This window comes from Apium graveolens, chromosome 2 (assembly GCF_009905375.1).
Source record: "Apium graveolens cultivar Ventura chromosome 2, ASM990537v1, whole genome shotgun sequence".
Classification (NCBI taxonomy): domain Eukaryota; kingdom Viridiplantae; phylum Streptophyta; class Magnoliopsida; order Apiales; family Apiaceae; genus Apium; species Apium graveolens.
In genome coordinates this window covers 157,658,642-157,668,900 of record NC_133648.1, presented here as the reverse complement: position 1 = coordinate 157,668,900, position 10,259 = coordinate 157,658,642, and the positions used below count along the sequence as shown (strand labels likewise).

The 10,259-nt window shown below is 40.8% G+C and overlaps 1 protein-coding gene across 1 annotated transcript; it reads right to left on the bottom strand.

Annotated features, from left to right (window-relative positions):
* Positions 1-382: 382 nt before the first annotated feature.
* LOC141695041 (uncharacterized) lies at positions 383-9,836 on the bottom strand. Its single transcript, XM_074499279.1, has 5 exons — positions 8,878-9,836; positions 8,192-8,382; positions 7,464-7,651; positions 6,836-7,325; positions 383-411 (listed from the first exon to the last, which is right to left on the bottom strand). The coding sequence occupies exons 1-5, from the start codon at positions 9,834-9,836 to the stop codon at positions 383-385; spliced, it is 1,857 nt and encodes a 618-aa protein (XP_074355380.1).
* Positions 9,837-10,259: the final 423 nt, after the last annotated feature.

Here is a 10,259-nt window from a genome sequence, read left to right as displayed (position 1 = left end):
TACAGATCATGGGAAGAAGTTCATTACTATGTTCAAGCAGCCATGAAGAATAAGACATCAAGAGGCTTTAAGTATCAGCTGCATGTATTGACTTCAAGTGTTACAAATCAAGGGTTCAGTGAAAGAAGTAGTGGATAAACATCAGTATGTATCAACTCAGAATCATATGACAAATTGAGTTAGGATCCTCTCAAGGCTAGTTGTTTGTGAACCAGACCAGTGCACCAAACATCAGTATTTCAAGGAAGTATTTTGATTCAATTAACAGAAGAAAAATGATTGATACACTGAAGAGTGACTTGATAAAGAACCAAAAATATTCTAAGTACAGACACTAAGGAACCCCTGTCGCCACAGGAGAAGTAACCACAGAGGATTTGCTCTAAGGCACCTCTGTCGCCACAGAAGCCCCTGTCACCACAGAAGGTGTTAGAACAAATTGTTTAAGGCAATACAGAGAGAGTGTGTCACCACAGAGGCTTTATCGGAGAAGGTGTCGCCACAGAGCTTGTCACCACAGAGTTTTATAAGACAAACTATCGCCACAGATCTGTCGCCACAGAGGCCATACAGGGTGATTGTGTCACCACAGAGCTGTCACCACAGAGGCTATACAGAGGAACTTTATCGCCACAGAAGGTATTGTTCACTGAGTTAAATGCAACAAAGTTAAATGATTTGTGTGGACATGAATTGGCCAGCTGTTCATTTAATTTTGAAAGACTACAAAACTGAAGTGAATGTAATTCAATTCAGTTAGTTATCTTCTTCAGCAAACACAGACAGTTTACGAGAGCTCCATTAAAGCTTCAATTTATTATCCTTGTAAACAGAATGTTATGCTGCTGAATTTATTGTAGCTAATCAATACTTTGATTAGATTGTAGAAACTTCAAGGTTTATATTAATAAAACAATATATTCCTTGAATTATTTTGTATTTTATTTGATTCTGTACTTTTAACGAAGAACTTAAAACGAATCAAAAAGATTGTAGGTATCGTACTCAACCCCCCCTTCTACGATACTTTGGGACTAACAGAGGAGAAATACCAATTCTGATGATAATGGTGATAAAGAAGAAAAAGAGACATCTAACGCTATAAAAGTTGATTCTGTGAAAGTTCAATCTGGAACTAGAATTAAATGTTAAAAGAAGACACAGTCAACTCACTTCTCTAAGGATATATGTTAGTCCCTTAACAATATGACAAGAATTACAGAAGGGGGGTTGAATGGAATTCTTGAAACTTTTTTTGACTTAAACATGTTCTAACTCGAATATATATATACATATGAGTGATTAGCACAATGCGGAATAGTTACTTAAATGAATCAAACCACAAGTAATTAAAAACAAGAATCTTTAAAAACTTTCTGGTGGATTTGAATGATTCCACCAGAGATATATATTATATATAGAGAGAACCCTGTGTGCAAAATGCTCACAGCTGCTTACAACAATTGAACAACTAAGACTATAGAGAAATGCTAAGAATTCTGCTTACAAATGTTTCTCTGCTTTGTTGCTTAGATCGATAGTTTCTTAGTTGCTACTTCTTGGTTTTTATATCACTAAGATTACAAAGTATTGAGATAGGATAATAAAACAAAAACTATCTAGTCTATTACAATGCTACTTCATTACTCTATTCCAGCATCTTTGAATATCTTCTTCATAGCATGGAAATGGCAATATTTCTTTGTTCTCAAAAACCCAGTTGAATAGGCTACCACATTCCATTTGCATCCACTCGACGCATGTGACTGTGTTGTCACATTCAATAGATGTTTGAATTCTTTATCCGTTAAGTTCATGATCATTCATCGAGTTAATGATCATCCGTCAGGTTGTTAATCATCCATCGAGTGCATTGTTGTTTATCCGTCGGGTAGCAATCAGGCACTTGACTTTATTTCACTTATGCAGAATTACAAGATATCATCTATTTACAATTAATCAACCTATTCTGCATATCTAGTTAAAGTCAATAATGACTCAAATACTGCTACAGACTTATTGTTACACAAGCTACTCACTCAATGGATAATAAGTCATCATCCGTCGGGACTATAATGAGTCATCCGTCGAGACTAAAAGTCTTATCCGTCGAGCGCTACATTATTTCACTAAGTAAAATCTACCAAGGTGTTTTGTTCATAAAATAATCAAGTACACAACATATGCACAACAATCTCCCCCATATATGTCTACTGGAATTGTAGCCATAAAATAAGAGATACTTGATGATAACAAAACACCCTAAAAATACAACTTTAAAAGAAGGTAGATATTACTGAAAAGTGTTTCAAATAACAAAAATGTACAAAGTTTTGCTCACAATCATTTTCAAGATGCTCCTTTAGCCTGAGCAGATCTATCTAATTCCTTGAAGGTCTGGATCTCTTTCCAAGCTTTCGGTTGTTTTCTTCAATCTGATTTTGGAACTGCCTGTGGAATTCCAGTTTATCAGATTCTGAGAGATTTAGCTTCCCTTGCATTTCCAAAAGAGTCTCATTGCTGGAGATGCTCAATTGGTCTTCTAATCTGAAAAATCTTCTCACACATTTGTCATCCATGAACTCCATCAGCCAGTAGGGCCTTAGATGCACTCTTCTCCCTGTGTAAGGATAATTAGAGTCTTTGGAAGTGCATCTTTAGCTCTAACACTCCTTAGCTCTTTAATCTTCTTCAGTACCAATCTTCTTGCAGTAATATTGAACCCAAAATTCTTCTTGAAGGTTGAATAAACTTTAATCAGTACAGCTTGGCTTTCTTGAAGGATCCTATGAAGTGGCCACTGAATCTCCTTTCCTCCTTTGTACTTGAACACTAACCTTTCCGGTAGGTTTCTGTATGCATCAATTCCTCTCACTTCATCTAGTTCATCTAGATAGAGGTTTAGATCAGAAAATTCCTTGATGTCACACAAGTACATATAATCTCCCCTATTGACTTTGGATTGAGCTTTGACTACAGATTTGACTTTTTGAGAGGTGACAGCTTCACTTTCTTGATTGCTCTTGACTTTGTTCTCTTTGGCTTGTTAAGGATTGGTAGATTGAAGTCAGGAATTGGTATGTTCTCCCATTCTATTGGCTCATCCTTGGGCATAATAGGTTCACCATGAATATTGCTGCAGGGATCCACCACCCTGATATCTTCAAATACCACAGAGGGCTTTGATGCTTGAGTTGTAGATGGTGTGGATTCCTTAGGAAATTGATCTTCCAATTCCTTGTCAACAATATCCAGTTTCCTTTTAGTTCTTTTAGCCAATTCCTTGATTCTTGAAGATTTTTTCTGTTGTTCAACATGCTTCTTTGATTCAGTAATTTCAGATGGCTGATCAGGAATTTGTTGTGATGAATTTACAGCATGTAGCTTGGCCAAGATAGCAATTTGCTCTTTCTTTTGTTTAGTCTTTTTAGCATCCATAACAGCTTGCTTCTTTTCCTACTTCAATCTAGCCTTTTCTTCTCTCTTTCCTTGAGCAAATTGAGGATGTCCAGCCACCACACAAATTTCTTTCCCATTCTTGAAAATCTTTGCAATTCTTCTTTTTGAAGCTGAATCAGCTGGATCTTTGTAGAAACAATTGATCTTGACAGAAACTTCTTCTCATCAGGCTTAGGTGTCTCATAAACAGTATCCAATGGGTTCTTCAATGATGATTTTGAGTAGTTTACCCTTGGTTTCAGAATTGTTTCAGCCTTTGGAGATTTGATGCAGGAAGGCTGTCCTCTTTCCAGATAGTTCATGCTCATCTCATTCACACTAATTTTCTTGACTTGAGAGTGATGGATGGCTGACTTAACTGGCTCCTTGACAAGTTCAAACTTCTTCTGTATTTCCTCATCAATCTTCTCCCAGTTGACTAAAATCAACTTCTCCTTATCAGCTCCTCTTATGTTGGCTGCTGCTGCATTGATTAGATCTATACTATCTGTAACTGATGGCTCCTTGACAAGTTCAAACTTCTTCTGTATTTCCTCATCAATCTTCTCCCAGTTGACTAAAATCAACTTCTCCTTATCAGCTCCTCTTATGTTGGCTGCTGCTGCATTGATTAGATCTATACTATCTGTAACTGATGGCTTTGCGATAGTAATTGAAGGCACAATTAATTTACTGATTTAAATTTGAAGCCTCTCCCCCTCACTTGGTCTCCCCCCTCACTTGGTCTCCCCCCTCACTTGGTCCTTTCTCCCCCTTTTTGATATCGTCAAGTTGAGGTGAGAAGGGGGTTTGAGCAGCCACCAGTTTTTGTAGTAGATTTGTCTGTTGGGCTTAATGAAGATGAATGGCAGTTAAAGATGCTTCCATGGTTGACATTCTTGTGTCCAAGGCATCTATCTTGGTTGACAGATCAGAATTTTTCCTTAATTGCCTCTTGATGTCAAGCATTGTAGCTTCTGGAAGTTTAGAATCTATCTTATCTGAAATGGCCTTCTTCATCTCCTCAATATCACCCTTCATGGTGTTTACATCCCTAGCATGCTGGAAGCCCTGGATTTGTTGAAGTTGCAGGGAGGCTAGATGTGCCTGAAGGAGCTTCTTGGTGCTGGCATTAGTAGTGGTTTGAAGAGCAGTATTTGTCTGATTGATTAGCTGGATCAGGGTTGTCTTGAAGTAATGCTCATCACAATGCTTTGGGAATGCCCATGATGGCATACCTGATCTTGAACTTGAGCCTACTTCTCCCCCTATGTCCATTGCTTCATCTTCACTATCCCCACTCCCATCTCCAAAGAAATCAGCTGAACCACCAGTCTCATAGTCCACATCACCAGCTGTAGAAGGCAAAGCTGTGATGGCATCCTTAGCTCTCATCATAGACTGTATGGTATGCACCAAATTCAACATCCTTTCTGCATTGTCATTGCCCTGTTTAGCTAGAAGTTGATAAGCTGGAACCGGGTGAGTAAATGCCTCAGCATCAAGGGAAGTGGAATCTATAACAGCTTTATGATGCTGAGATATTCCTTCCATGTCTGCATCCTGGATATTCATTGACTCACTAGCAATGACATCCATCCTTATTGCTCTAGTACCTGCATTTCTCTCGTTTTCTCTCTTTTGTTGCATCAGGGTCTCACCCTGGCTCCCCACCCTCACCTTCACCTACTAAGGTGGGACTCCTCTCACTCTCTTTTGCCAATCTTGAAGAAATGGATTGCATAGTTTCACTCATTTCCTCTCCTTTTTCCTGGGAGCAACCCAGACACTCACTCAAAATACTCTTCTCTCTCAATCCTAAGAGTGACTGCACAACCACTAAATCTTCTGCACTTAAAATAAATGAAGTTTGAAGCTGTGCAGATATACTCGATGGATGAGTGATATCCATCGAGTGAGTGGTTTTTCTATCCGACGGATAACTGCTGTTAGGCTTATCCGTCGGGATACAATCACTACTCGGCGGATGAGCAATATCCGTCGAGAGAGTAGAAATGAATGAGCTGGGAAAATAAATTATTGTTGACTCTGTGTTGATTGAAGATATTTTGGGCACAGATGATACAATAGTTCCTGAAAGAATTGGCAAGTGAGCCAACAAATCATCTAAAAGATGATGCTCACTTGCACTAGACTTTGGCTTCCCCAACAGAGTTAAAGAAGGGGAATCAGGAATTGATGTGTATATCATATCCACATCCAGAGAATTTGTTGGTGATTTTGGTGTTTGAGGTGCTTCTATAACTAGAGATTTTGGCTATGAATCCACATTTATTGGAGCCATATCAACCTAAATTTGTGAAGGTGCAGTGACTGTGTCTGTTGCACCAGTTTGCACTATGTGTGTACCCTGTGCATCCCCAAGGGTTTTTGATTTCTTTTTTCTGGCATAAGTTTGGGGTGAGCTTGTGTCCCTAACCCTCTTGGCCTGTGCTCTTGGTTGAGAGCTTTGTTCAATTACTACATCCTTTTGGGAGGATGCAGTTATAAATGAGCTTTTATCCTTTTTAAGCACTGCAGTTTGTTGGGAAACTACAGTGTGGCTAGGCTGGGATCCACTAAACTCTCCAACCTTATTCTTGGGGTTTCTTTTATATTCACCCCTTCCCTCACCTAACTTACCCTCCTTCACACTCCCCTCTTTAGCTTTATTATTATTATTATTTAAAATATATAAAATTCATGTATATTACAGATATACCCCCTTAAAAGGGATTCCGTCCCCGAAATCGAACGAAACTAAAACTCGTACCTGAATCGAACAAATGCGGATATTTCTCACGAATAGATTCTTCTAATTCCCAAGTAGCCTCTCTTTCCGAATGATTTTTCCACAAAACTTTCACAAACGGAATGGTGTTCTTCCTTAAAACTCGCTCCTCTCGAGCTAAGATAGCCTCAGCTTCCTCCTCACAAGAAAGATCCTCTCTAATCTTATGTAATGGATACTGAACTACATGTAATGGATGATATTTGTAGCCCCTCAAAACCGACACATGAAACACATTATGCACATGAGATAGTTGTGGTGGCAACGCAACTCTATAAGATACTTCCCCTACTTTCTCCATAACGTCAAAAGGGCCAACATATCTCGGACTAAGCTTTCCCTTCATACCAAAATGCTTCACACCCTTACAAGGCGACACCTTTAAGAACACATGATCACCTGGCTCAAATCCCCCAAACTTCCTATATTGTTCCGCGTAACTCTTTTGACGAGATTGAGCTTCCTTAAGACTTTCTTTAACTTTCTCTACCTTCTCATTAGTAATTCTAACTAACTCCGGCCCTTCGATGACTCTCTCACCAACCTCATCCCAACAAGATGGTGCCCTACACCTCCTACCATACAAAGCCTCAAATGGTGGCATACCAATACTCGCGTGCCAACTATTATTGTACGCAAACTCGACAAGATACAAATATTTATCCCAATCACCTGTCCACTCTAACGCGCAAGCCCTTAACATATCCTCCAATGTCTGAATCATCCTCTCTGACTGTCCATCGGTCTGCGAATGATAAGCTGTACTAAAATTAAGCCTCGTACCCCAAGCCTGCTGGAATCCCTTCCAAAAACGCGATGTAAATCTCGTATCCCTGTCAGAAACTATCGACTCCGGCACACCATGAAGTCTAACAATATCTTGCTGAAAAATCTCTGCCAACTCATGAACAGGAGTAGTCTCTTTAATAGGCAAGAAGTGAGCGGACTTAGTGAGTCTATCTACCACCACCCATATAACATCATTCTTCTTGAAAGTCCTCGACAAATGAGTTACAAAATCCATAGTAATGTTTTCCCACTTCCAAACTGGAATATCTAGCTGTTGCAACAATCCGCTAGGCCTCTGATGGTCTATCTTCACTTGTTGACATGTAAAACATTTTCCCACAAATTCTGCTATATCTCCCTTCATTCCACTCCACCAGAAATGCTTCTTTAAATCTCCATACATCTTGGTGGAACCTGGATGAATAGAAAATGAAGAACTATGAGCCTCCTTCAAAATTTCCTCACGAATCGTCGGGTCTGCGGGCACGCACAATTTACTACCCAACCACATCACACCCTCATCATCGACATGAAATTGTGTTTGCTTTCCACCTGCCACCTCGGATCTAATAGCTTCCAAACCTGTATCACTCTTCTGAGCTTCCTTAACCCTTGAAACAAGATTCGGTTCCACTTTCAAATTTGCAATGCTACCACTTGATCCTCTAACATACAGCTCAACACCCAAGCGCTCCAAATCTGAAATAAGGTGCGGCTGAGTAATGAGAGATGCAACACTCCCCAAGTTCTTCCTACTAAGAGCGTTTGCCACTACATTCGCCATCCTCGGATGGTACTGAATATATGCATCATAATCCTTAAGAAGTTCAAGCCACCTCCACTGCCTCATGTTAAGCTCCTTCTGAGTAAAGATGTATTTGAGACTCTTGTGATCAGTAAAGATGTCACAAGTCTCTCCATAAAGATAGTGTCTCCAGATCTTCAAAGCAAAGACCACTGCTGCTAACTCCAAGTCATGGGTATGATAATTCACCTCATATGGTTTAAGCTGCCTAGAAGCGTAAGAAATCACTTTCCCATGTTGCATAAGAACACACCCCAATCCTCTCTTAGAAGCATCACTATACACCTGAAAACCTCCACTCCCTGATGGCAACACAAGTATTGGAGCTGACACCAACCTCTTCTTTAACTCTTGAAAGCTCTTCTCACGATCATCATTCCACTCGAACTTAATTCCCTTTCTCATTAGCTGAGTCAATGGTAAAGCTATGGAAGAGAAACCTTCCACAAAACGCCTGTAGTAGCCTGCCAAACCCAAGAAACTCCTTACCTCCGTCACATTGCTAGGTCTGGGCCAATTAGTAATAGCCTCGACTTTTGCAGGATCCAACTCAATGCCCCTACCAGATACAACATGCCCCAAGAATGCCACTTCCTCCAACCAGAATTCACACTTGGAAAATTTCGCAAACAACTTCCTCTCCCTCAAAATTTCAAGTACAGTACGTAAATGCTCCTCATGCTCCTCTCTGCTCCTAGAGTATACCAAGATATCATCGATGAAGACCACCACGAATTTATCCAGATAATCATGAAAGACCCGATTCATCAAATCCATAAATACCGCTGGTACATTCATCAACCCAAAGGACATCACGAGAAACTCATAATGACCATAACGAGTGCGAAATGCAGTCTTCGGAATGTCTTCCTCCCTAACTCGTAACTGATGGTAACCAGATCTCAAATCTATCTTCAAAAAGTACTTCACCCCTTGTAACTGATCAAACAAGTCATCAATGCGTGGCAAAGGATACCTGTTTCTGACAGTCACCTTATTCAACTCCCTGTAGTCAATGCACAACCTCATGGAACCATCCTTCTTCTTCACAAACAGCACAGGAGCGCCCCAAGGAGACACACTTGGCCTAATAAATCCTCTATCCAACAACTCTTGCAACTGCTCCTTCAATTCTTGCAACTCAAGTGGTGCCATTCGATAAGGCGCCTTAGAAATAGGCTCGGCACCTGGAACAAGTTCAATAGTAAACTCCACCTCTCTATGTGGTGGCAAACCTGGTAGCTCATCAGGGAACACATCTTCATACTCCCTCACAATTGGATAATCCTCGATGCGAGGTTCATCCTTCGATGTATCCTTCACGAAAGCAAGGTAGCCATCACAGCCCTTAGACAATAATTTACTCGCCTTTAGAGCAGAAATTAACTTAACATCCCCCTTCGGCTGAGACCCTTGGTATACAAATTCCGGTTTATCTGCATCCCCAAAGATCACCCTTTTTCCTTGACAATCAATTGTGGCACGATGTTCACTCAACCAGTCCATGCCCAAAATAATGTCAAAGTCATGCATCTCCATGGGAAGCAAGTTAACCTTACATCTTCTATCTCCAACAGCTATCGGACACTCTCGATACACATCAGAAATAACAACAGAATTCCCCATCGGGGTTGAAATTGACATATGAGGATATAACAATGAAGGTGCAACGCCTAGATGACGAACAAATGATAAAGACACAACAGAATGGGTCGAACCAGTATCAAATAACATATAAGCATCACGTCTACCAACAAGAAGTGTTCCTGAAACGGTACCTGAATTAGCTGCTGCTTGATTTGCAGTCAATGCAAACACTCTGGCTGTAGGATTCTGCTGACTTCCACTGCCACTACCACCGCCAGCTCCTCCTCCACCAGGGTTGCGTGACACTGTGCAATCCTTTGCCCTATGGGACAAGCTACCACACAAGAAACAAGCCCCAGTCTGTCTGTAACAAGCTCTACCTGGATGATGTCCACCACATGTAGCACAAGGAGCCACTGGAATCATATTGGGGTTTCCCCCATATACTGCGTAACGGCTCTGCCCCTGTTGACGATTCTGCCACTTCCTAGGCTGCTTCTGTCGTTGAAACTGCTGATTCTGATTCTGACCAACATACTGATTCCGGCCGTGGAATGACTGACCACCCCTATTCTGATTCTGTCCGCGCCACTGTCCCTACTGACCATTCTGACCTCCATACCACTGTCTACCCTGTGCAAAACCCTGATCATCCCTAGTCCTCTTACTACCACTGTTAGACCTGGAAGTCCTGAAATCTATGCGCTCCTTCTCAACATCCTTTGCTGCATCAGCCGCCTCTGCCACATTATCAAATTTAAAAGAAATTATGGAACCCCTCAGATGAGACTTCAACCCCCATTTAAATTTATCAGCCTGCTGCGCAGCAGTCCCTGCAACTGTCCCAGC

What these genes read in the sequence shown, in the direction of transcription:
- LOC141695041 (XM_074499279.1), bottom strand. Translation starts at nt 9,836, where the DNA reads ATGATTCCAGTGGCTCCTTGTGCTACATGTGGTGGACATCATCCAGGT. An exon ending in CCTTGGGGCGCTCCTGTGCT is followed by an intron (nt 8,383 to 8,877) that starts GTTTGTGAAGAA and finishes TGTATCTGGTAG; the next exon opens with GGGCATTGAGTTGGATCCTG. An exon ending in GTGAGGAAATTTTGAAGGAG is followed by an intron (nt 7,326 to 7,463) that starts GCTCATAGTTCT and finishes CAACAAGTGAAG; the next exon opens with ATAGACCATCAGAGGCCTAG.